Source organism: Alexandromys fortis, unplaced genomic scaffold, assembly GCF_014885135.2.
Source record: "Alexandromys fortis isolate MF-2015 unplaced genomic scaffold, M_Fortis_MF-2015_v1.1 scaffold_65, whole genome shotgun sequence".
Lineage (NCBI taxonomy): Eukaryota > Metazoa > Chordata > Mammalia > Rodentia > Cricetidae > Alexandromys > Alexandromys fortis.
Window position 1 is genome coordinate 4529384 of NW_026067986.1, and position 27069 is coordinate 4556452.

At 46.2% G+C, this 27069-nt stretch overlaps 1 protein-coding gene across 1 annotated transcript in view; it reads left to right on the forward strand.

The window, feature by feature from the left end:
* Dnah7 (dynein axonemal heavy chain 7) overlaps positions 1–27069 on the forward strand; it is a 215196-nt gene that overhangs the window by 5367 nt on the left and 182760 nt on the right. Inside the window, 10 exon segments of the mRNA XM_050159210.1 lie at positions 2621–2683; positions 4433–4541; positions 5226–5373; positions 10724–10814; positions 11667–11847; positions 14003–14078; positions 18729–18854; positions 21201–21320; positions 25380–25563; positions 26086–26265. Of these exon segments, the coding sequence (XP_050015167.1) occupies positions 2621–2683; positions 4433–4541; positions 5226–5373; positions 10724–10814; positions 11667–11847; positions 14003–14078; positions 18729–18854; positions 21201–21320; positions 25380–25563; positions 26086–26265 (1278 nt within the window).

A 27069-nucleotide genomic window follows, 5' to 3' on the forward strand; every position in this document is an offset into this window, starting at 1 on the left:
GAGAGAGAGAGAGAGAGAGAGAGAGAGAGAGAGAGAGAGTGTTGGTGTCAGGTCACAGCTTTGTGTCTGGCTCTGTGGTCTTCGGTGTATCATTCACTTCCCTGAACCTCCTTTGAAAGCTTCAAACTGAGCTGGGCAGTGGTGGCGCCTGCCTCTAATCCCAGCACTTGGGAACTAGAGGCAGGCGGATCTCTGTGAGTTCAAGGCCAGCCTGTTCTTCTACAAGAGCTAGTTCCAGGGGCTAGAAAGATGGCTCAGCAATTAAAAGCACTGGCTGTTCTTCCAAAGGACCCAGGTTCAATTCCCAGCACCCACATGGCAGCTTACAACTGTCTGTAACTCCAGTTCCAGGGGCTCTGACACCATCTCACTGAAATAAGTGCAGGCAAAACACCAAAGCACATAAACATAAATATGTCTTTAAAAGAAGATCTAGTTCCAGGGTAAACACCAAAGCTACGTAGAGAAATCCTGTCTTGAAAAAAACAAAACAAAAAAAGAAAGTTTAAAACTGAGAGAAGTTTCCACATAAATTATCACTGCCCACATGATGTGGGATTTCCCTCTGTGTGCCATGATTACCTTTAATGAATAAAGAAACTGCTTTGGACCTATAGCAGGGCAGAATTTAGGGAGGCAGAGAAAACTAAGCTGAATGCTGGGAGAAAGAAGGGCGTAGTCAGAGAGAAGTCATGGAGCCGCACCACTGGAAATAGATGTGTTGAAACTTTGCTGCTAGTCCACGACCTTGTGGTGGTGCACAGATTAATGGAGATGGGTTAAATTAAGATGTAAGAGTTAGCCAATAAGAAGCTAGAGCTAATGGACCAAACAGTCATTTAAAAATTACAGTTTCAGTGTGATTATTTCAGGTTTAAGATAGCCGGGCAGCCGGGATGAACAAGCAGGCCCTCCTACAGTCTATGGAAAAGGAAGATAACAGGCATTGTTAGTTGGACAAGTTAGATTCCACTGCAGTAAAACTTACCATGTATTAATTGCTTTGGACTTAAATGACATTGAGTGACATTCTTATGACTCCTAGGAGTTGGGTTTAAGTAGAATGTCAGAACAGATATTGTCTTGAAACATATTTTAAAGGCCCAGGATGAAATATATGATGGGATGTTTGCATTGCTTCATACAGGGAAGATTTCTAACACTTTGGAACAAAAGTTTCTTCCGTTAAAAATGCAAAATTAAATGAAGCAGAACAAAAATGAAACGTTAGGGAATAACCTCAAACATTTCAAAGCACCCATGATTTAATTTTTGGCCTATTTGCATTGTTAACAACTAGATTGTCAGAAGCTTTATTAAGTAAAATCAGAAGTTTCTTACTCCTATGAATGCCTACTTATGTTTCCCAGTTCACAAATCAAAGAACTGAGGTGAAACCAACAGTTTCTCTTTACAGTTTAACAAAATAGAAAATCGAAAATGTTGCTATTGGGGTGTCTGAGTCTGTTAGACTCACGTTCACTCGCTGAACAAATAGTTGGGGCTCAGATGATAATTCTTTTAAGTCAACAAACGATAGAGTTATTCCAAATTTTTTTTTTCTTGGCCGATTTAAAACTTTCTGATGTTCTCATATTTGAGCCTACCCTAGAGCTTTTCTCTTGTATTCTGGAGGCATTTATTCTTTTGAGATGCTGTGGAAACAATCCGTCGCCTTGTTCCTACTTAAACATCAAGTTCATACATGGGTGAAAGCGCTCCAGCAGCCTTACGAGGAAGAGCGCGTCCCTTCACAGACGTTCAGGGCTTTAATTGCTGCAATTGAAATCAGGGTTGACCCAGCGTTGGTGGATCCAGCCTCTGAGCTAGTGAGCTGCTTCTCACCTGAGAGTGGGGAACGGAAGGTCAGAGGAAGGGTAGGAGGGTATGCATTCTGTCAACTTGATGTCTCCTGACAGAAAGGACTTGTGTACGGCTCATTTATTTGGGGGCATGATCCCAAGACTCGGCAAGAGAATGAAGCGACTCCGACTACAAAGGAGTTAGTGATTTGAGCCTCTAGTCGGTTGTACAGGTAGGAAGCTGGAACAGTCCTGTCATGATCTGAGACGACAGAGTATGTCCTGGAACTGAGCATCTTCAATCCCAGCACTTGGGAGGCAGAGGCAGGAGGATATCTCTGAGTTCGAGGCCAGCCTGGTCTACAGAGCGAGTTCCAGGACAGCCAGGGCTACACAGAGAAACACAGAGATGGAGGAGGGCAGGGATGGAGGAATAAAAGGGAGAGAGGGAAGAAGGGAGGGAGGGAGGGAGGGAGGGAGGGAGGGAGGGAGGGAAGGAAGGAAGGAAGGAAGAAAGGGCGGGCATTTATCAAATCCCCTTCATGTTGAATTGATATACCTGTTAAGGCAGACAGGGTCTCTCTGTAGAGCAGTGGCTGGTCTGAACTCGTGCAGACCAGGCTGGCCTTGAATTCACAGAGGTCTGCCTGCCACGGCCTCGAGTGCTGGAATTGTAAGTCCCACCATGCCCAGCCCCAGCAGTGAGGCTTCTGAGTTGACCTTTGAACATTCTGGCTACAATGCACTTTGCTTTATATCGGACAATATAACATTTGTGTCAATGCCTTTTCTCTTTTTATCTCGTGTGTTTTATGCAGGACAAACCACCCAGCAAAGACAAGACCAAACTGCCAACAAGAGTGCTCCCCCAGTTAGCTGTGGTAACTGTATAACTTATCTGATTAATTTATCTGTATCGATAATACTGCCATTTTCAAAGGTTTAGAGCATCCAAACTTAAAGCAAAATATCAAATTCCCGATTTTGTGCCCTGATTTGATTATTTTTTGATATACACTATGTGTGTGTGTGTGTGTGTGTGTAAATACAAATATCTAGTAATATCATGGTGCCCATCATTTCTTAGTGTGTATAGAATATTTGAGGATAAATAAAAGCAATCCCAAGATGGGTTAGCAGAGAAATGTCACTGCCAGGAAATAAAGACTCAGAGTGAAACTCCGTGCCCTCTGGGGAGTCATTTCTCTCTCTGGACCTCAGTTTCTGGACTGAAATGGGAGATTTTGATCAGTGGTAAAAGTCATCCTACCAATGTCCCCATAGATCCCGGCTTCCTTTTTCATCGTTTTGGTTTTGAATGCTCATTTCAAACAGCGGGCATTTTAGTTAGCAAAGCACCGGATCTACTTAATGCTTACTCTCTCTCATAGTCAATGCCATCGAATTACCTTCTGTGGCTCCTGGGATTGAAATTTAGATAGAGTCTCAGGAAAAAATCAGTTTTCTGTTCTAAACGAAATCATATGGAATATTTTCTAGCCACAGTGTAATAAAATGGAAAGAATCGTAATGAAATCTCAGCAAATTACACAAATTACGAGAATTAAGCAAACTGCTCTTGAGCCACAAACGAGGGGAGGGAAAACTCAAGATGGAAATTTAAAAATTAAATGAAATTGGGAAGATAATTTTCCAAAATGTGTGGAAGGCTGCAATAAGAAAGGTTACGCAGCAGCCAACATGTGCAAACTCGGCAGCTGTTAAACACATCACTGTGTCTTCACAAGAACCCCGAGAACAAGCCGAACCCCAAGGAAGTTAAGAGAGAGCAGGGCATAGCTAAATGGGACGGATACCGCAAAATCAACCCCCAAAGACCTGGAAAACAAACATTTGGTCCTTTGAAAAGAAAATAAAAGTTTTAAAAAGTCTTAGCAGAGCTAGGAAAAGAGAAAATTCCAATGAAAAGGAGGGACCACAACAGCCTCACAGAAATACAGAGGATGAAAATATCGGTTCCACCAACAGAGGTCAATACAAATAGCTGTGTGATGGTGGCCTTGGCAGCTTAGAAGTCATGAATTCCTAGACACCCGTACCCCTTCCTAAGGAGGCAGGGCTGGGGCACAACACTACAGCTAGACAGACTGAGGCAGCCAGGCCCGCTAGTGTACAAGTAGGGTGACTATAAATAACTAGAACACAGTGTGCCTTTCTGGAAGCTAACAGACAGAACTTGGAAATTTTCACTGTGATAAGTGTTCACATCGATTTGTTGACACTCGCTTGGATATCACGCAATGTAAACGGCACTAAACTCTGCACGGCGTCCCATTGGTGTGTTTTGATATGAAGAATTTCACACTGTTATTCATCAGCCAGGAACATGTTGAGAGGAATTTTATAGACAGTGGCCATGAGCAGGCTGTGTAGAATAAGCACTCCAGGTTTGGGTAACGGGCACTCATAACCACGGAGCAGCGGGGCTTTTCTTAATGGTCCCTGGTCGCGCCCAGGCAAAGGAAGACCTGCTGCTCCTGATGATGGCCGTGCATCTCCCCAGCGGTCCTGATGCGCTCGGGACGGCGCTGGAGCAGCTCACAGAAACACGGGTTAAATGAAACATCTTCTACATGACTTACTAATGCTATCTAAATGTTCCCTTGTAGGCCGGAGCTAAACCCCAGTGGCAGCAGACTGCCCCGTCATTCCACTTAAATATCAACCAGGAAAACCAGTTTCCAGAACCCTATACTGTTAAAAATGAGCAATCATACGGTAAGAACTTTAATCTTTGATTAAAAGTGTGTATAGTTAATAAAGCCATGGAATTATAAAGTCGAAGAGGCACACGCCGTATAGACAGCTTTCTTCTAGGCATTTTCCATCAGAAAACAGTTGTTTCCAACTCCTAGTTATTGAATGCCATTGTAAATGCTTTTTTACGAAACATTTGTATTCATTGTCATTTATTCTCTCGCCATTTCATTTTTTATATATATATGTATATACATATATAAATAATCTTACTTCCATCATATTCTCTTCCGTTATCTTTTTGTATCCCCCCACACACACACACAGGACCCCAACCTCTTCTCCCCAGCAAGTCCCTCCCACGTTCCTTTAGGGTTGTCTTGAACGGTGTGACTTTGTTTTTATCATGGTTTAAATCTTAATCCTTTTAAGAGACGCCTACAGATGCAACTAAAAAACACTTACTATATCAGTCACAGCAGCACAAAAGTCAACAATGTTCTTACGATAAATAGAAGTTCCTGTTATGATGATTTAAGTAGGTGTGCGATAACTTTTGCTAGTAAGACAACATGCATTAGGATTCTTTGAGAAGAGACCATAAAGAACGTAGTATTTTTCTTGCTGCTGCTGCAGAGCCTTGCTCTAAGGACTGACTCGTTTTGGCTCACCTTTCTCACCGGCAACTTGTTTTTAAACTTTAAGCTGAATACATAGAGCAATATGGAAAAAAAGGCAAATTGCTGGACCAGGTTGATGACAGCCGACCCGGACCATCGACTTCCAGATCGAAGGCCAAATCTCCACACAAGGAGCGAGAGAACTTTAGAAGCACGCTCGTCAACGTGATTATGTGAGTTCCACGAGGCGGCCAGCAGGCTACCCTAGCAAACGCCCGAAAATAGAAGCACTCTGCACCCTGTTAAGTATGCCCCCCGCTTTTAAATGCCATCGCTTATCAAGGTGCCTGTGATAATATTTGATGACTGCTGAGTGAGCAGAGACTCTGCTTGTCATCATGGCGGCAGTAGAGGATGTGGATGTGGCTCCACCTGACCGCCGCCACCCCATGTTGTCTGTTCAGGTGATACGGTGACTTCTGTGGCGTTGAGGGTCTCCTCGTGTGGGGCAGGAATGAGGGTAGCTTTCTGCGGAGAGTCACGTTGGTCCAGGTGACTCTGCGGTTTTCACACAGCTTAGGCAAGTTGTTTAGTGCGCTCTCTTGCTTCATTCCGACCCTCAGGGTGCTAATGACCACTTGGGGAACACATGGGATTTCATGAACCCTAGAAGGCTGCCCGCTGCCTCCAAGGCCACTTCACTCTCTGGCCTTCTTGAGGGGAACAGGGGATGCTGAGTGCTTCTGTAGAACAAGTGAGACATGTATGTTCGCACGGGTGCTCTAAGAACAAGGTTTCAACATACAAGTTTATTTTTTCACATCCAGCTGGGATGGAGACAGATTCACAATCCTTTATCTGCCCGACCAGAGCTGGGGGAGATGCAGTCCTTTGCCTTCGTATCCAGCTGCCGAGTGGCTTTGAGTTTGCGTTCGACAGACGCCAGGAGACTATTACCAGCTTATCCCATGCAGGTTGCTTTTGTTTTCTTTGCACACGCACACCCGGAAGAACACACAGTGCAGGATCGACACCCCGTGGGCATAAGGCTGAGTATTTAGAATGAAGTTAGGAATTATTCTGTCCTAGTATTGTGGAATACTAGGATCGCCTCCGAGATCCCAGACCTCACTAGCACTGGGCAGCTGAATAGGTTTCCAGTACCAGATGCGGCATCCCTACTGTTGAGACATCTTTGAGTCCGCTGGGCATCTCTTGGTTACCACCACCAAGTGAGTGCCGCTCTGTCACCTTCAAGACCAAGGTGACCAGCTGGTTATTGCTGTGGTTCCCGGGCATCACCGCTAGGTGGGACCACAGGTTGCCTTCCTCCCTCGGCAGCTTCCGACGCTGTGGAAGCTGGTCCTCAGAGAGGAGGCTTTAGGGTCAGATCCAGCTTGAATCTTGAGTCCTGGGTCTGAAGCATGTCGGGTATTAGTCAACAGGGACACAGGGTCGCTCTCTGAGAGGCCACTGAGGACCGCGGCAATAGCCTACATCGCTTGAGGAGTCCCCTGGACTCCCGTGACCAGCAGCTTAGAGGAAGGCTCCCCATGCCTGGTGCTGGGGTTTTTGTTAGCTACCCTATGGCTCTCGAGGGGGGCATTGTCAGCCCAAGTGGCATGACTTTATTTAAGACCTATATGCAATTTTAGGTAAATAAAAAACAATATGACTCCTTAAGGCTTTCTTCAAATATCCTTAGTGTTATTTGTCCTCTCCACGCCCCCCCCCCGTCCTTTTGTATTGACCCCCTTTTCCCCTCCCCATTTCCCCATTTCCAGCTTTATGACCCTTGTCTTCTGGTGATGCCGTCTAGGGGTGGGTGCTTCCTCTCCCTGGGGTTCTCTTTTGCTTCCCTGATTTCTGCAGTTACTCCAGGTTACTCTCAGGGCTGAAGACGAGAGAGGGAGGTGGAGTGTGTCGTTCTGGGTCTAGGTTACCTCATTCAATGTAGTGGAGGTTACCAAAGGCCGGACGAGTTCAGGTAGGGGTGAGATCGGGAAGGGTCACAGCGCACCGATCACGCAGGAGGAGCAGGAGGGGTTTTACTCAGAGAATCTTTTCAGAACAAGGGAAAACAGGGCAAACAAGAACCAGACAGCTAAAGATCACTGAGGCAAGTAGATTTTTTTTATTCTGAAAAAAAAAAGAGTATTTACTAGATTTAGTTATACATTATGTTAATAAACCATAGTATAACCTTTTGCTTACTAAATATAGCATTATAACTTCCCCACTTACAATGGTAAAACTTATAACTAAATCAGAAATGAAGACATAAGATTATAATTTCTGAACTGAATTGTAAATGAAAATGAACGCTGAGGTGGCCTCTTTCCTTGCCTAGTCAGTGAGAGGCTTTATTATGAATAGGAGCTACATTTTTCCCAAACGCTTCTTCCACGTCTACCGAAATGACCTTGCGGCCTTCCTCCTTTGTTCTATCAATATATGATAATTTTTGCTAATGGATTTCCGAGACTCCACTCAGTAACCGAATACCATCTCTATAATATTACTGGACTTCATTTGCTAAAACTTTCGAAGGACAATTTAAAGACCGTGTTTATGTTTAGAAGACTCCGAAGCATGCCTCTAACCTAGTTGGGTGTCCAGTCCCTTGCTCTCGCCAGCTCGAAGGCGAAGCTGTACATTTTGGACCCTGCCGCCCACCGTCTCAGTCGTAATTGGATCCGGTGGCTTCCCGCACTCATGCAGCGTTCCCTCAGCTTCCCAGTTAGCATGAAAGCGCGTCCTTGGTTCGTGTGCGCCCGTGCACCAGCCTGGCTCTCCCTTTGATGACGCAGTCGGTGCCCTCCAGTTTGCAACGTGGGACAGGCAGGAAGAACAGCCGGATAGGGCTCCTTCGTGTGCAACCAATACCTGCCGGGCCCTCTTGACCTCTACCAAGGTCGTAGCGCTATTGACCCCTGCTCTCTTCTTCTGGACTGCCTCAGTTTCTCTCGTTCTTCTCTGGCTTGAGCAGCGGGAAGCTGTTGGACGGTCCAAGGCCCAGGGAACTGGTTCATCACAGGGGAGACTTCCGCTGCAGCAGCCAGATGCAGCTGGTACACGGGACAAAGCCCTGGGGACCTGGGGACCTCGGGGACCTCTTTCCCCAGGGCATCCTGGACCCTTGCTCACACAGAGGACATACTACCCTCTGGGCGTCACAGGACCAGCTCCCGACCTCCCTCCCCTCCTTCCAGCATTTTGCTCGGCTGGAGGAGAGAGGTTTGCAATTTTGTGATGGGTCTTTAAACAAGGAGAACAGTTTGGGCCTGCCAAGTTACATCTCCCGCTCTGTCATGACATCTTGGCGCTACCCTCCTAAAGTGAGTGGTGACTGTGAGCTTCTTCCGGGCTCTGTTTTCTCTGAAGAAGTTTCTGGAGCTGGTTGGATTTCTTCCCTGCGGAACCCGTTAGCGAGGCCACCCGGACCTGGAATTCCTCGCTGGGAAATTATTAATTACTAATTCAATTAATTTGCTTGATATCGATCTAGTCAGGTTTTCTATTCTGAGGCTGGATTTGGAACGTTTTTTGCCTTTGGGGTATGTGTTGTTCCCATTCAGCTGCCTAATTTTCCGTGTAATTAGCTAACGAGATCACCTCATTTTCTGCCGCCTCTGGTACCCGCCGACTCCAGGGTGAGGGCCTTTCTGGAGGCTCCAGGCCTATTGCTTGCTTCCTCCCGCGACAGAGGCTACCTGTGCTGTCTGCCCTCTGTGGCCTGTCTCCGCAATGAAGAGGGTTTTTTTTTTTTCTTATCTCCTCATAATCAGGAGTTAAAGTAATTTCACTTCTGTTTTCGCGCTTGAAGAAGGAATTTCCAGGCTGCTACTGTGAACTGAAAGCCTCTTAATTTTATAAACAGAAAATCATTAATGTAGTTATTTTTCACTTTTGAGAAACCAAGTATATCCTATATTTCTTTAACTGGGCAAAGCATTTCCTGTTCGGATATTTTTAGTTCTGACTGGAATACCATTCTCCTGGAAAGGGCATGGCTGCTCAGAGACACAGCGACCCCCCTCTCTCTTCCCGGACGTCATTAGCTGTGTGACCGAAGGGGACGGTTCTTCTCTCTGACATTTAGTTTCTTCATCTGTGAACTGGGGGTGGTTACGACTTTGAGCAGCATACGTGAGGCTCGGCAATAACACTTACAGCGCTACAGAGCCTGATTGATGACGAGCAGCTCTCGTGATCTCTGCTGAGCAGAGAAACTTTGCCTGTCGCCCTAGCACAGGAGAATCGTGGGACGGCGGGGCCGCAAGGGTGTCGGCGCTCACTCCCTTCTATCGTGGTCTCTCCAACCCTGGAATTCTACTTCCCCACCCCTGGCCTTCTGGATTGCATCCTTCCAGGCTTCATCCTCAAAGGACGAACAGGCGGTGCCAGGATGCAGGAAGGCTGGCAAGACGAGATGGATGAACTAAAAAGAACCACACACACACACACACCACTGCCTGATGTCCTGCACCTTACGGCGGCAGAATACGAATCCAGTCTCGGTGACCTGGAAACGCAGTGTTTTTGCGTTAGTTCCTTTGTGGGCAAGCAAGCCACAGCACCGTAGATTCCGCTGGTGGCTAGAGTAATCAATCCCCGTCTCTTTGGCTAGTTAATGCTTTGAGACTCTCCCACTGCTCTATCACTCACATTCTGTCATTTGTTAAACATTTATTGATCACCTATCATGTATTAAAGTGAATGGACTCTCACATAGTTCAAAAACATACGTATGAAGTTCACAGAATATTGGATCCTTAGAATTAGAATTAGGACTCATTACAAGATGTATCCTGGGTACCCATTTGGGTATGGTTTCTGAGAAACGTATTCTGTACATTTTCTGCATCTGCTCCTCAGTCAGTGAGGGGACAGGTGTTTCTCACTCAGTACCCTCGATCTGTGGCAGCAGAGCCCCACCGGACTCGGGAGCGCAATGCAGAAGTTGGAGCTCGCCCAGCACAGCCTGCTGCGTGTGCTGAAGCTGTAACCATGCCCGCTGTGCCGTGGAGCTTCAGAAGAAACAGCGTGGCTCACCTCTGACACAGCATTTGAACTGAATTGTGGTCTCCACAGGGGTTTTGTGGACACACTCAATAAAAAAAAAAAAAAAAAAAAAAAAGCAAGTCTCGATGTCGCTTGGTGTCAGGGCGCTTGCCCCTAGAGATGCGAGGAAGGGTCTCCGGGGATGGGTCTGCGTTCTGTGCCGTCTCTTCATTCCAGACGGATGAAAGAGCAACTATACATCTTGTAGGGATAGTGCATGAATATGCCTTGCAAGTCCAAAGAAGAGAGAACTTGCTTGTGCCGTAGCGGATGCAAATGCGCAGAGGCCACTTGCGGGGGATGTTCCCCATGAAGGAGGTCTCGGAGAGCACTTCTAAGTGTCTCCCCGTGCACAGAGAGAAAGGGGCATTCTAAGAGGAACGGGGTGCCAGCAAACATCTTCAACCATGTATCTTCTGGGTGATTTAATAGAGAACAGCCCTGTGTTTTTATATCGACGTTTTGTGTTCGAATCACCTTTGTATGTTTTTGACTCTTCCGTGTTAATCACTGTCTTAGGCAACAACAAGATGGCCGCTTAGACTCCATTATCCCAGAAGAGAGCCTGATTTCAAAATCGACCACTTCTTCAATAGAGAAAGACATCTTGGTAACAGCTTACTTCTTTTGTCAGTAGAACCACAAATAGAGGGAGGACCCCAAAAACGTTGTATATCCTTGAGATTATTCTGTCTTTTTTTCTTTTCTCTTGATTTTTCGAGACAGGGTTTCTCTGTGTGACAGCCCTGGTTGTCCTGGAACTAGCTCTTGTAGAATAGGCATTCACAGAGATCTCCCTGTCTCTGCCTCCCGAGTGCTGGGATTAAAGGCCTGTCTTATACATCACTGTGTATGCAGACATGGACAGATCACATCCAATTATTCTTTTAGATCAGTGAAAGAACGTGTTCTCTTCCTCGCCACCTAGGGACACAGTGAAGGGATCTCAGTTCTGCCTGATTCCACCATAAAGCTCATCTCTGTCATATATATCTGTGTGCACCCTTATTTTATGATTAATTTTCTGGGCTGTAATACCATGCCTTTTCAAAAGTACATTAATTTATTTTAGAAGTAGCCATTCAGGTGTTTCAAATACATAAGAAGCTTTGTAAATGTAAACATTAAAAATTTCAACATTGTTACTGGGCGGTGGTGGCACACGCCTTTAATCCCAGCACTCAGAAGGCAGAGGCAGGTGGATCTCAGTGAGTTCGAGGCCAGCCTGGTCTACAGAGTGAGTTCCAGGATAGCCAGGACTGTTACATGGTGAAACCCTGTCTCAAAAAGAAAAAAAAAATTAAGAGATCTCCAAGAATGCTTACATGAATTACACAGAACACTTTATGATTTAAACTCCTTCATCTCTGCAGACTTGCATTTCCCCTGTGGTTTTATGTGTGGACAAACACAGTCCCTTACCGCAGCACTAACTCCCCTGCCTCCCTCCTCACCCGTCCAGAGATATTACTACTACATTCATCACGGGATTGATACGGATCACGTGGCCCCGATGGAAGATTCTTGGCTGGAGCACGTGCTGGATTTGGTCCCCCAGCATCTGAAAGTCCTCACCAACAGCATAACGGTCCTGTCCGATGAGATGAGAGAGGACTATCTTCTCAGCGTGAAGAAGTCCATAGGTGAGTCGCCGCCGCTCCCTGCATTCTAATTCGAGTGTGCGTCGTGACAGGTGAGTCTTGAATCAAAAGCTACTGACTGTGCCTGACACTTGTCACTCTGTGCTTATGCAGTTCCTTCCCTCATTGGTGTGTTCCTTAAGACCCCAGTCAGGGCTGGAGAGATGACTCAGCAGGCAACAGCACTGGCTGTTCTTCCAGAGACCTGGGTCCAGTTTCCCAGCACCCACTGTCTGACGCCTTCACACATGCAGGCAAAATACCAATGCACATCAAATAAACATCAGTTAGTAAAAAGGACCTCAGTGAGCTTTCATTGATTGGGCATAAATTATGTTTAAAATGAAATTTTCTACTTATAAAGATATGGTCCCTCATCAAAGGGCAACGCTGAAGAAAGTAATAGTAATTATTTCAGCCTCTCGTAATGTTTATTGTCTCAGTCAGTAGAGGGCATCAGACACTTGGGAAGCGGTCTTTTCCCTTCAAGACTGCCCCTTGTTTAAAAGTTTCTTGGTATAGTCAGGAGAGACAAAGCGTGTACACGTGTGGATGCATGCACGTGTGTGCTTGTGCACGCATGCACGTGTGGAGGTGAATTATTACCAGCTTCCATTAATATTGCTGATGAGAAATGTAGATACGGTTGATTACGTTTTTGCTCCAGACCAGAAGGTGGCCAGCTATGGCTCAGAAGCCCTACCTGACCACGGCCCATTTTGTAAATGAGGTTTCAGTAGTCCCCGGCAATTCTAAAGTTGTATGTGGGCTGCTTTTGAGTTACAACCACAGAGTTGAGCAGCTGAACAGAAGAAACCTTGTGGCTCACAAAGTAGAAGGAGTTACCCTGTGACCTTTTGTGTAGGAAGTGTGTTGAGCCATGGTATGGATTTAAAAAGTTTGTCTCTAAGTATCAGTAGGTAATAAGAATACTTTTTTAAAACAGCGGTTTCTGGCCCAGTCTAAACTAAAGTCCCTGAGGGCAGAACCTTGGGACAGGTCCTTTCTGATTGACTGTTTCCCAATTGTCCTGTTAGTAGAGCTTGCACAACGAATGGTCCCCTAAAGGCTGGTGAAATCACAATGCAAGGAGCAATTTAACCCTTCAGAGAACAGGCATTCCCTGCATTCCTGGTAATAAAAGATGACGATGAGAGAGATGGCCGTATCTCTAAACTCTAAGGGGGCTGTCTAGCAAGCACACCAAGGCGGTGGTCAGCAAGGAAGAAGTGGCTACCAGGCCACCGTGACTTAGGAAGGACTCCAGAGGCTTCTGAACTGAGTTCTTTGTAGTGGTGGGATGGGGGCAGGGAGTGAGACAGGGTCTCCCTAAGTAACCAAGGCTGGCCCCGAATTCACCGTCTAGCCTAGGGTGGTTCTGAACTTGTTATCCTCCTGCCCCTGCCTGTCTAGTTCTTGGATCGCGAGAGTATAACAGCATCCCCAGCTCCTTGAAGCATGTCTCCTAGGTGACACGCTTGGTCCAGGCAACTGCCCGTGGCACCAGCGGGGCCTGTCTAGACCTGTGAACCGCTGTGACGGCCAAAGCCTAGGGGGCATTTGGAGAAAGCGACACTATCTGTGAGGGGCCCGAGTGCCTCTTTAAAGCCTTTGAAGGTCGGAAGATGGTCTGAGGAACTTTAGGCAGAGGGTAGCAGTGTAATTTTGCACTGTAGAAAGTGAATCTTGAAAGACAGGCAGGAAAACGGAGCCAACTGCGGCCGAAGACCCAGAAGACAGGCAGGCGCAAAGGGAGCCTGCCTTACTGATTCTATGACCGTGTGGTCCGCTTATTCAATTTCAAACGCAGCAAGATAAGGTGGGCTTTTCCCCAGCGAGAGAAAATCTCCTCTCTTCCTGACCCACAATTTAACGAGAGTGCTTTTGATGGAATAACTCTGAAGGAAAATGTAATATTAAAGTCAATTATCATTTTCCAATGTAACAATCGAAACACATTGTTAAGAACGAGAACACAGTTCTCCAAGACAGACTTGGTAGGTCTTTCCCACAGATGTTTCTTCACGAGCACACACATTTTTCTTTATTATAAAACTAACACATTTTAAGTGATTCATTTGAATAGATTAGTTTTCTCGGAAATATGCTGTAATTAATGAAATGTTGTTTATCCAAATTTTCCAATTTTTTTCCTTAGTTGATTTTGTTCTAAAAGACCCCAGAGAAAAAGACGATGATACCAAAACAACAGAGGTCCCGCCGCACCGCGCCGAGTAAGTGCACAGGGTTCTCTAATAACGGTCTACTCAATGATGCCAAATGAGCAACGTTCCCATTCACGTGTGTATTTCCGCACATACGTGCTTATCGTTTATGTATTATACCTATGTACATAGTGTTTTCACAAGTGAGGCTGAGGGCAGTATCAAAAACCAAAGCAAACCAACTGACCAACCAACCCAATTAAGAAACCTGCTGCGGAAAGGATTTGATGTTGTTCTGTGCTTCCGTGGCGTGTAGATCAGGCTTCTGGTATGGTAGAGGCATGAATATTTGGTGACAACCAAAACATTTGGGACATTGGGAAATCAAATATATCCGTAGAATATTTCAATTTATTTGTGGATTAGAATACAGAATATATGGGGGAAAACACCTGCTGTACGTTTTCCTTAAAAGAAGCATTTAGGAGTACAGCTCTTAAATACTTAAAAAATAAAGCCTAGATCCTTAAAGATTATTAATGGCTTTCCAATAACAGCATAAGCTTTAAGTGGGGAAATTCCTGAGGAGAAGTGCTCGGGTTAGGCTAGGCATGAGAAGCTGTTCCCGACTGGCAGCCTGGGTACCTGTAGGGAGGAAGTGGAGAAGGGGAAGGAAGGGAAGGAAAGCTTTCCCTTTTGAGCTGAGGTCTAGAGAACGAAAATCCGGGACCTTTGGCATTCTCAGTCTCATTAGTAGCGGGCTTTAAGATCGGACTCAAGGGAAAGCCGGAGGACAGTTTGATTAGGGGTTAAAAGAAAAAAAGACCAAAACGAGCAAACTGTAACTCTCAGCAGAGGAGGAGAATGGAGCAAGAAAGTAAAAATAAATCTTGCCCTTCACATTGCTGTGGAGGTCAGGCATGTCGCAGCAACAAGCAGCCACGCGGCAGGGAAAGGAACATTGGAGACAGGAGCCAGCACTCAGAAGGCCAGGCCAGACCCCAATAAACTCAGGCTTACCAGTAGTGTGTTGGTGTCTCGTTAACGACAGAAATCAAAGCATTTCTCCTGGGTGTCATCTAACGAAGAACGAGCCCAGATTTGAATTCTCCACTCCACCCTCCCCATGTTTTCTGCTCTCCTGTCTGTTTGTTGCACGGGTCTGAATCCGTGCCTGCCTGAAGACTGTCTTGTGATTCTGTGAATCTGTTCGTCCTTGTTTCTGTGTGTTTGTGTGTGTGTGTGTGTGTCCTGGTATGCTTGTCTCTACCAAAGGGCTTCCTGGATGCTGTCTTGTGAATCTGCCCCTGCCCTTGTGTGTGTCTTAAATGCTGGGCTTTTTCTCTCTTTTCGTGAACAGCACAGAAAACATCACGTGGGGGAAGTAATGAGAGATATTTTAACAGTTTTACAAGAGATTAAGTCACTGGCCCCAAATGACCCAGATAACAAACAATATTAGAGATATCATTATTTATCGAGCAATATCCACACGTCGTTTTCAGCATTTTTGGTACTCATCTCATAAGGCTGCTATTATTACTCTACTTTAACCAAACTGTTATCATTACTCATGCATAAACACACACGCATTACTCTCGGGTCAGGGCATGGAAGAGTATACGATTCAAGACTACAGCTGTGATTAACTTAGATTGTAAATGTTAATTGCATAGGAAATCAGGGTGAGTAAGGCTGGTTGTCACATCGTTCTCGTAGAGGGAGGTCAAAGGAACAGACAGAGCACACAGTAGGACAGCAGTCATCAATTCTAAGTGACTGTGGGGTCCAGCAAAAGCTCCCATCTCTTTGAATGTAAGAGGATTCTGTGTATTTGTCTGATTTTATTTTGTTTTGTTTCAAAATGTGTCGACACACAGTTGAATCAACCCCGTTTACATTTTTTTGTAGTTTGGAGTGTCAGGTCTCTGCCCAGGCCAGAGAAATAGCTCCCCCTAGTGGGCCTCCTTAGAGCCCTGATCAAGGCCCCTGTAGGGTCGTGTCCATCCCTGTCCCGTCCCCTGTCCCCCGCCCCCACCCCCCCCCCCCCCCCCCCGCCTTTTTTGGAATAGGTGATCCCAAACTCATTTAGGAACCAGATCAAGGATCACACTCGCCCCACAGATCTGGCATTTCTGGCCCTTGGCTAGGACAGGACCAAGAATGTTTTTGGTTGGCCAAAGACGGGAATGGAAGTCCCTGTCCTTACGCTGCCTGCCTCTCTTCCGTCTCCTGTCCCTGTCATCTTCCCTCTAAAGAGGTAAACACTGACTGCCAGTTAGGGAGTTGGGCACACAACTGAATCTGGCTTCTCTCTGTTACATGGGGTCTTCATGTGTGGCAATTGGGGTGCTCTTCAGCGAGCCCGTCTAGGAAACCCGGGGGTTGTATCGGTGGTTTCGTTTCTACAACAATCAGGGATAGGGAAAAGAGGAAGTCTGGACGGGCATCTGGACAGAGATGCGAGGCAGGAGTAAAGGCAAGAATTACCAACATTACAAACCCTAAGCAGAGACCCAGGAAACGTTAGCGCAAAAGGCATTTTAAAATACGCGATTTGGAGTCCATTGGTCACGTGATGGGCTTCCGGGAGTGTCCACCCGTTCAGGTCCTACTTGTGTTTTTTCCTACAAGGCTGGACTCAACAGTGCTGAACCCAGAATCTGCTTTCAGGGTGTCTGATGGCTGTGGGGTAGCGAGACTCACAGTGTGAGTACCTGCCAGATGACTTCTAAGGACAGAGAGAAGAAATTCAGCCATCAGGTTTTTTTTTTTTTTAAAAGGTTAAAACAACAATGGACTTCCCTCTGCTGCACGGCCCATGCGGAGGTTAGAGAACGTTGAAACTGAGCCAAGATTCAGTCAAGCAAATGGAATTTGATTAAAATAGTTAACACACAAAGCAGTTGTGTCAACGGGAAATGTCTAAAGTCAAATGTTTAACCTAAGTATTTAAGTAAAATGGATGATAAAAATTAGAGCCACAAAGTGGACATGTTTAAATATACGGAGGCCTGAAAGCACCGTGACTCAAAAGTGCGTCTGCTAAACCTGATCACCTCACAGCTTCCTGATACTTGGTGACGCAGGTCCCTTTGTGTGGAGCCTACCTGCTGCTGGCTACCGCACAGTGCCTAGCGTCTTGAGGGCGCTGACTGGAGCCTATTGCCAGCTCAGGAGAAAAGCAAAATCACCGTGTGTTGTTCTTCCATCCATTGTCAGAGAGCCAGGAAGCCCAAGCCAGGCACGGTGGCGCACACCTTTAATCCCAGCATTTGAGAGGCAGAGGCAGGCAGATCGCTGTGAGTTCGAGGCCAGCCTGGAATACAGAGTGAGTTCCGGGACAGCCAGGGCTACAAAGAGTAAACCCTGTCTTGACGAAGCAAAGCAAAAGTAAATAAATAAATAAAGCCAGAAAACTCAAAAATCCAACTATGGTAAGTTAGGGGGCATCGGTTTTCTGAACAGCAAAGCTGGTCTGTCTTCTCTATGGAATGGATGGTTTACCCAAGCCATGAGAGTCACAAACTGTGTTTTCAGATGAGAATGATAAAGAATGTCTGATTTGTCAATGATCCTTACACATTAGGTGAAGAGATCAAGGGGGATTTCCATAGGCAAGCTGGACTATATTCTTACCATTTTTTAAATTTATTTTTTAGGACAGGGTTTCACTTAGTAGCCCTGGCTGTCCTGGAACTCACTCTGTAGACCAGGCTGGCCTCGAACTCAGAGATCCGCCTGCCTCTGCCTCTGGAGTGCTGGGATTAAAGGCGTGCCCCACCACCACTGTCCTGCTATCCTTACCGTTTTGCAAAATAAAGCAAAACTAAATGTTGTGTATCCTGCCACTAAAGGTCTTCATATACAAAGGCTACCTCATTATTGCTCCATTTGATGATTTTCAGTTATATAAGGACTCAGTGGGGTCAAACATCTAGAAGCAAGAATTATGGTAGAGATTTAAATCTGATTTTAACATTATTATCATAAGGAAATTATTTTCACCACAGAACATGGAATATATATATACTTTGTACCAGCTAGTTTAACTGTCAGTCTAGAATGGCCTGGGATGGAAGTCCTGAGTAGGAGCCATCTAGACCAGGGTGGCTCACGGGCATGTCTGTGGAGGATTGTCGGTGACACCATTCCTTGACTGGGCCCGAGCTGGGCATCGTGCTCTTGACTGGCTGTGATGTGACCATGGGCTGTGCTCGGGAATTATGAACCGGGGAACCCCTTTCTCCCTCAAGTGGCTTTTTATCCGAGCATCTTATCACGGCCGCAGATGTGAAGCAGGGGTCTCCACTTGGAAAGGTTAGCTCACTCTTGTTTCCCTTCGGTCACTGCAGGTCATTTATAGACTCACTAGGATCAAAGAGTTAGACAACACTTTATGTTAAACATTAGAGCAAATTTCAGGATGATTGTAAAAATCAGGTTATGCTAACCACAGAGCATATGTTTTAGAATATAACTGCATGGTTGTTAGTTTATAAGAGATCATATTAAAACAAAAACAATTGTTACTCAAAATATATATTTACTGCAAAACGCAAAAAAAAAAAACATAAAAAAAAGTTTTGTGGTGCTCAGGATCAAACCCAGGACCTTCTGTGTGCTAGGCAAGTGCCCTACCACTGAGCCAGATGCCCAAGCCAGCACCCACTGGGATTTTTATAGAGAATAAACTCAGTTTCTCCTTTTCGTTTCCAGAATGGAAGTTTTACCAAAGCCATGGAGGAGGTCTTTCCTGTTGGCTTGCGGTTACATCAGGGACCACTTGAATGCCATGAACCCTACGATGCTGGCCGTGCTCGACCTGTGGCACAGCACTTTTAAGTGAGTCCTTCCGCCTCTCCCGAGGCTGCATGTGCTCTAGGTTCATTTACTTACTGTGTCTGAGTGTCCTGTCCACACTCATGTGCACTGTGTGTGCGCCTGGCCCCGGGGGGCGGTCAGAGGAAGGTGATGGGTCCCTTCCCCCCCCCCCCCCCCCCCCCCCCCCCCGCCTAGAGTCACAACTGGCTGTACATTGTTGCTAGGAGATAACTTGAGTCTTCAACGGCAGGTGCGCGGAACCACTGAGGCCTCATCTCCTACCCTCGTCCTAAAAATTTTTTAAAAGTTATGTTCAATCACATCTGAGCTATTTCTTTTACTATTTCAGCTGTAAATTAGTTAATTAGAAATATAACTAAGTATTCAAGCATGGTGTCAGTGAGTGGTACATGGTGTGTAGAGGAGCAAGTGGGCATTGTCTCCCTCTAATCATATATGCTTCACAGATAATCGTAGCACGGTTATTAAAAACCCAGAGACAGGTTTTGGGGTTCAACCTGATGTTCAGAAAAGCAAAAACAGTCAGCCACTGGCTCTTACGTCAGCCTCAGTCCAAAGTGGCGATCCAGCCTCCAGGAATCTCAATATGAGATTGCCTGAGAGCTGTCTCCTCCCATCTTATATTCCTCTCTAGTGCTGGGATTAAAAGCATGTCCTACTACTGCCCAGTTTCTATGGCAAACTAGTGTGGCTACTGGGATTAAAGGTTTATTAAAATGCAAATGAAATGTCACTACAGATCATGTCAGCTAAGGGACTCAGTGTCAATACCGTCAGCGCTCTGGAGAGCTCAGAAACAAGCCAAGTGACATGTCCGGAAGCCCCCTGATGGCCCATGGGGAGAATGGCCAGCCTCACGGGCCTTATCCTGGGAGAGACAGAACAGCCGCAGAAGGGAAAGGCTTGCCAGAGCTGGAAATAAAGGGCTCAAAAAGCCTTTGTCCTTGCAGGCTGAGGAGGAGCACCATGCAGTCTGGGAACTCCAGCTTCGTGTGTCCTCTCTTGCAGGCTGGCTGCAAGTCTCAGGGAAACACTCCGCAGTACTCTCACGGGGACACAGGCTTCAAAATGCACCAAGACAGCCTCTCCCGAGGCCTCCCCAAACCTGGGCCATCCCTGCATCTGTGGTCACCGGGATACCACGCTTTCCCATCCCTCACCCTGGTCTTCTTCCTGCCAACCCAAGCAAACTTCTCGCGGTTGCCGTGGAGTGGAGGTTTTCTGTATTGTTCTGAACTCACTTACCCACATACATCTGAACGCCTCCATACATACGACATCCCACAGACACACACAGTATTTGGGGATTTGTTACAACACTTAAAACCTAAGTCTTTAGCAAACATTTTTTATTTATAAATGAAGATATATCCTATTTTTCCCCTATAACTATTTTACAAACATCCCTGTGACCGCACTGGACTTGGGCAAATCCCGTGTCTTAGAAACCCACACAGGTCCCAAGGATTTGGAGGTTCAAGGGATTCTGCAACCTGGGCTCCCTGCTCCTCGGGGCCACCTTCCCCCTGGAGAAGGCTTATTTATACTTGCTTTAGAAGCCAACGCTGCACGCACCAAGCCTTACCACCCTTTCTGTTTTCATTGTTCTGGCTTCTGTGAGAAACCAGTTTGAATTCTCCACAGAATCCCAGTCACTAGTTCTTCCCCTTCACGGTGACCCCCACAATGTCACATTGCCGTCGACTCTGGTCATCGTCGGTGTGGTTTGAGTCTAAAAGGTCACCTCTGAGGCTCGTACGTTGAAGGCTTGTTCCCAATGCCTCGTTATTCAGAGGGGTTGGGTCATGGGGGCCTCTGAGCTCAGTGGGTTAGTCCGTTCATGAGCTCACCATCTAGAGGCCCTACTGGGAGATGACGGACACTCAGGAGCTTAGGAGGTGGGACCTAGCTCAAGTCAGTGCGTGCTAGAGGTATACCCTCAGAGACTGTTTGTGTCCTTAGGCCCTTCCTTCAAAAGCTCCTCCCTCCCTCCCACCCTCCCTCCCTCCCTCCCTCCCTCCCAGACCCTCCCAGCTGCCTTGACCTTTACACTTCGGCTTCACCACAGGCCCCCAAACAACAGAGCCATGAACTGAATCCTTTGAAGCCAGGAGCCCAGATCCACCTTCTTGTCTTGGTTTTCTCTGGCATTTCGTCACAGCACCAGAAAGCTGACCCACACAGAAACATCTCCTGTTCTTGAACGTTTAATTTTATAGAGTACAACTTTTGATAAATCTAGGGATATAGCATTTGTTTTTGGAACAGGCAGATGAACAAAATCATTAACTACCACAAAAAAATCTCGATTTAATTGCTTTTTTTTTTTTTTTGTATCTCTTGCAGGAAATTACGTTTAGTTGACATAGAGGAATTTCACAACCGCCAGGACGCCTTAGAGCTGTCCGCCTTCCAGAACATCGTCATTAGACACATGGAATCTGCCAAGGAGACGCTGCTGAAAACGTAAAGATTTGAGCTCTCGTATGGGAACGTTTACGTTTAGAGGCGTGATTGGTGAAGTGTTTCACTTTAACGGCTTTTAGAAATCCGTTTCCACAAGTCTTTAACATAGTTCGGCCTAAGAGTTACATTTGTCCTTGATTACCCTGGCTGTGACGAGTCCAGAGGCTGTAACAGTGGAAAAAAGGAGCATGCCAGTCACAGAAGGTGGCCCTTCTGTAAACGCATGGCTAATGCCTCTGCTCTGAGAGCAGGGGACACCAGGCAGAAACGATCATGCCCTGGCCACTGCCAGACATTTCTCCTGACTTCTGCACCAGGCACAGGCTGTGCACTCTGCCGTCTTGACTTTGGGTGAGGGACACAGAAACACTTGAAGGATGACCCAGAAGGGACAGTATATGGTGTAAAGGAGTTTGTAACCACAGCTGCATTAGGGTTACCAAAACACAATTAAACACCTGCTCGGACTGGGCCTTCAGAGTGGAATAAACAGATAGGATAATTAATTATGCAGGCGCCAGACAGTGCACCTTGGAACCACCTGGGACGATCGTCTCTAATGTGGTCATCAATTTATTAAAAATAGGACATTAAAATTAGGTCAACTTAAAACCAACAAAAGACCCAAAAGTCTGGTCACCCTCATGATTTCTAAAACTTATCTTGAAATGTGTGTTGATCTTTTAAGATTAAATATATTTTTCCTTCAGTAAGTTAAAATAATATTATTTTAAAAAAGTTTTCCTTTTCTTTCATAGTATATATAGCTGACAGAAAAATATAAGTAGAGAGGAGATAAGGAAAGAAACTGTCTAATCAAGTGCAGAGAAGTGATCTCTTCAGGACGGGACACAGGTGCACCCCCTCAACAGAGAACTCTGGGGACAAACCCCACTGCAGACTCAGTGAGATGGTGTCGCAGTATAGAACAGAGCTCAGACCTTAACTGATTTCTGATAAAAATGACAGACTGGTTAGCGGTGTCCCCTGGTGCGTTCACACTGGAGCTAAGCACCTTTTGGTGAGCCAGGATGTGTTCATCTTTCCTAAAAGGCGGAAATGAGCTCGCCAAAGGAAAGTTAGCCAAGAAACTAGAACAGCCCTCCTAAACCCCAGGGTGGGGCATTCTCTCTGTGTCGTGTTGGCCTCTGCCCTCAGCACCGACACAGTCTGCCCACCTTCTCGACGCCACTCTTGGTGCTTTTCTACCTCTTTGTTCCTGACTCTGTTTCTCTCACTGTCCCCTAAAAGGGGGACCTCCCCGTTGCCTTTCATCTTAACGCGCAAACGTCAATCCCGTCGTTTGGCCGGTCTTACCTGCTGCAGCACACACCTGTCTCCCGAGCTCTGGGCCCTTACCAAACGTGCGCCCAGGGCGTGCAGCTGAGTGTAAGCCTTGCTCTCTCTTCCAAGCCTGATGTTCTTGTCCTGGGCCATTCCTGGAGCACCTTAAAGTCTTATGGCTTTAAAGATCCCCTTGTTCACCAATCTCTGTCCACTCTGATCCTAGCAGGGTGTTGTGGTTTTGAGTTTTTTTCTTTACTGACCCCAAAACTCGGCACTTTTCTGTCTACAGCTCCGTGTCTCCTATGCATTCATAAGGGTGTGCAGCCACCACCACTCGTTCCGGGAAACTACAATTCAGCAGAATGACCTAGTATGTGGTCATTTCTTTCCCGTTTATCAGAGGAAGTATGTTTTCCAGGCTCACCCATGGTATAGCCTTGTGCTGGTTACGGTTTGTCAACACAGTACAAACCAGAGACAGAGAAGATGGAGCCTCAAACGAGGACTTGCTTTTATCACGCTGGACTGTGGGCGTGTCTGCTTCATGTTTCCCGGTGGTGGTCTTTAACTTTCTAACTTCCTTCCTTCCTTCCTTCCTTCCTTCCTTCCTTCCTTCCTTCCTTCCTTCCTTCCTTTCTTTCTTTCTTTCTGTTTTTTGTTTTCGAGACAGGGTTTCTCTGTAGCTTTGGAGCCTTTCCTGGAACTAGCTCTCGTAGACCAGACTGGCCTTGAACTCACAGAGCTCCACCTGCCTCTGCCTCCTAAGTGCCTTGGAATTAAAGGCACGTGCCGCCACCACCCAGCTTTTTTTTCCCAAATAAATCACTTTGAGATTTGCTGACTTTATGTTCTCTGTTTCATTTGTATTGCCTCTTCCCTTCTTGTCTTGAGTTTAGTTTGCTCTTCTATTTTTAATGTCTAGTGGAATTCTCTTGCATTTTAATGTGGTTGTTTAGAACTAAAAATTCCCTCTGTTCATTGACTTCTGTTCTTCCCTCAGTTTTAGAATACAATAATTTCATATTCACTCACCCTAAATATCATCTTGTCTCCACATACTTGTGAATCTCCAAGTGTCATGTCATTGATCTCTAATTTTGAAGTTCAATCCATTTGTATTTATTGAGGCCTATTTTATCGATTTAGATGTCTTTTTTTAGATGCATCTTCTCTGTCCATTTAATTCTTGATTCTCATTGCTTCTACCATTGGCAGGCCCATATTTACTGCATGTGCATGCACACATGTTCATCTGTACATGTAGACAATCATGTGTGTTGAGGTGCACACACGCATACACACACACACACACACACACACACACACACACACACACACACTCACTCATTCGTGCATGCGAAAGCCAGAAGACAACCTCAGATGGTGTACGTAGGCGTCTTTGTTTTTGAGACAGGCTTTCTCATTGGCTGAGGCGTGTGAGTTTGACTTCAGAAGGCTCGTCAGGATCCTCCAGCCTCCGCCTGGAGACACGGGGTGGGGGTGGGGGGCTCATGCTTGCCAGCTGAGCTGTCCCCCTAGCTGACGGTGAGCTACCATTTAGACGGACCACTGCAAACTCTCACTGGCATCCCTGTTCCTTGGCTCTGTAAACATCCCTCTTCAGACTCTCCTCTGAACCTTCTTTTGAGCATTTCCCATTTATTGACAAATAATAAATATAAATAATATAAATAAATATAAATCTGTCTTTGAAAGCTTGCAGCATGACCCTTGTCTCTCCGGGTCCTCTTCTCTGAGCGTGCTTCCTTTTGCCTTGGTCCGACAGAAACACATGATGGATTCTTTTAGTTCTTATCCCGTTTCTACTTCACATACTTCTGTTAGGACTCTGCAATTACTATCTTTGCTATAAAACCTTTCTCCACGACTGCAAGGTTAATGCCCGTCTGTCCTCGCTCGTTTTTCACGATGAACTCACCACTTCCGTCGTTATGAAAGAAAGAATGATGTAATTTAATTTTTTATGCCCCCTCTACCACTATTCCTAGAACATAGGACTACTCACGATGCATATTGTTAAAAAGACAACAATTCTATTTAAAACTTAGACTTATTCTGTTCGAACACTCTGGTCATTCTTATCGACTATGGTTTAAGGTTTATTATCCCTCATGACAGAAAGTAGAAGCATTCCTAGATCTTGCTGTGTTGTCGGGGATTTCAGAAGCTGAACACGTCAGCGGTTTTCAGCATGAAGTACCTAGATATGAAATTGCACTATTATTCTTTTATCGCAAGGACACGTGCACCTTTGAAACTTCGTTTTACATCCGTCATTCTTTCCGTATCTCACACTGAGGGAAATTGGGAAAATAAAATCCACGCTGTTTTTGATTTGTGCCTTGTTTTTGCAGTTATAGGGAAGCGGTAGCTTGGCATGCCGTGTGGGTTTAACTTGGTATAAGCTAGCTTCTTCGATTACTATTCTATAGCTTTAAAATAACAGTTCAGGGAGGTCACTTAACAGTCTGAAGAGAAGTGTCCAATAAGGTTAGCTCTCATATTGCTTTAAAACCTGCAGGAACCGTAATTGCAGGGTTAGATTTATGTCTTGCAGCACCGTATCATTGGGCCATTTAATGATTTAACATTTCTTCTCCTGGAAGTGAAGTGCTCTAGCGCTTAGGTCTCAGAGCGCGGGTAATGACACGTACCAATACGCCTCTTTACGAAGACCTTTGGGTGTCTAGAACTTACTGTTAACCCTTAATGTGAACGGGGTAATTCACTGAGAGTTTTGTCCTTTTCAAGGTGGTTCCCGGAAGTGCAGAATATCTATTACCAAGGCAATAAAAAAAGGCAGTTGCCTACTGGCGACAGCAGCGCCAAACTGGACTCCTTTTTCAACTGCGCCGCGACGCTTATGACCCTGCAGCTGCAGGACCTCGCTCTTGTCTCTATGCAGGACTTCACGAGCCTCATTGCCCAACCCCAGGTGAGCACGGCTCAGCTAGGCAGCCGCGCCTTCGCCTTCGGCAGCGGGTCTCCAGTTCTTCCAGGGAGGAAAGCGGCACTAGATAGCTTTTCCAGTGAGACAGCAGCGAGTGTATCCTCAGACCCGGTACACGCGTGCGCGTGCTGAAAGGTTAGGTCAGCTTGCCCAGTCTGGATAAGGTCATGGTCGCAGTGCTGAGGGTTTGGGTAAATCCCCTGGGGAAGATTGTGTCGTGAAGGCTTAGGTAGGGCTTGCATGGCATGAGGAGTCTGGGAGGAGACTGTATCGTACAGTGTGAGCAAGGCCTTGGAATCAGAAGGTGCTTCTCCAGTTAACCTCTAGCTCCAACCAGTCAGGATGGCTGCCACTCTGGCCATCTTTCTAGTAGGGTCCGTTCTGGTTTAAGTGTCTCAGTCACAAGAGGAAGTGTGTTCTGTGTGTTTAATTGGGGCCGGTATACCTTTTCATTCATAGCAATTGATCTCTATGTATACCTATAGCCCTTTTATTTATTTTTCATAGGAATCTGTTCGAGCTTTTGAACATCCAGGTTTCATCATGAGGCTGATTCTTGATAATAATGCCATTAAGTTTGAACCTGAGTTTAATGACTACATCGATATTCTTGTCAATGTTTACGAAGTCATGATCAAGGCCGTCAGCTTTGTGCCAAGGGTGGAGACAAAACTGTATTCCAAGTGGGTGAGTAACGAGGGCATCCTGATCGCCCGAGTTTGCGTGATACCGTGCACAGGAGGCCGACTAAGAGCTGACAGAGCCCTCTGCTTCACTGACCAGGAAAGCTAAGACTACCGGCTGGGTCAAGCTGGGGGCTGGAGAGACATCCCGCAGTTTGAGCACAGGTTTCTGGAGGCCCAGTGTTAGATTCCCAGCACCTGTATGGTTGCTTAGAACCATCTCTAACTCTATTTCCAGGGGATCCCACACCCCCTTCTTTGTCTTCTGGCACTGCATGCACACGGGGCATAGGCAGAATCCAGGCAAAGCCCTCACACATATAACATTAAAAAATTCAAAACTAATTTCCCACTAGCTTCCTTTTATGAAATATACACACTTTCCTAGCCCAGTCCTCCACTGGCCATAGCATAAAACTTTCTGAGGAGCAGGAAGTCAGGCCATGATGGGGTTTGAATAGCTGGGGAGTACTGGCTGTACGTCTCATGACATTTGCTGAAGCACCCGTTCGATGACGTCGACACAACCCCAACTCTGTGAGACTGTCTTGTGATTGAGGACCCTGCTCATGGATAGTGTTTTCTGCCAGTAGCAAGCTCCCGCCCCTGTCCTCACAGATCCCGCCTCCCCGTTTCCTTGGTGGTCACCGCAGTTTAGCCCAAGACACAGGCGTGCCCAGCAAGTTAGTCACACGTGAGGTTTTCAGGTCCCGGAGCTCCGATCAGTAGCTGTCTGCTTCCGTTTCTATGTGTGAAATAGCTTACCCATATCTCACGGATGCAAAGAGTACAGACAGGATACTGGTGT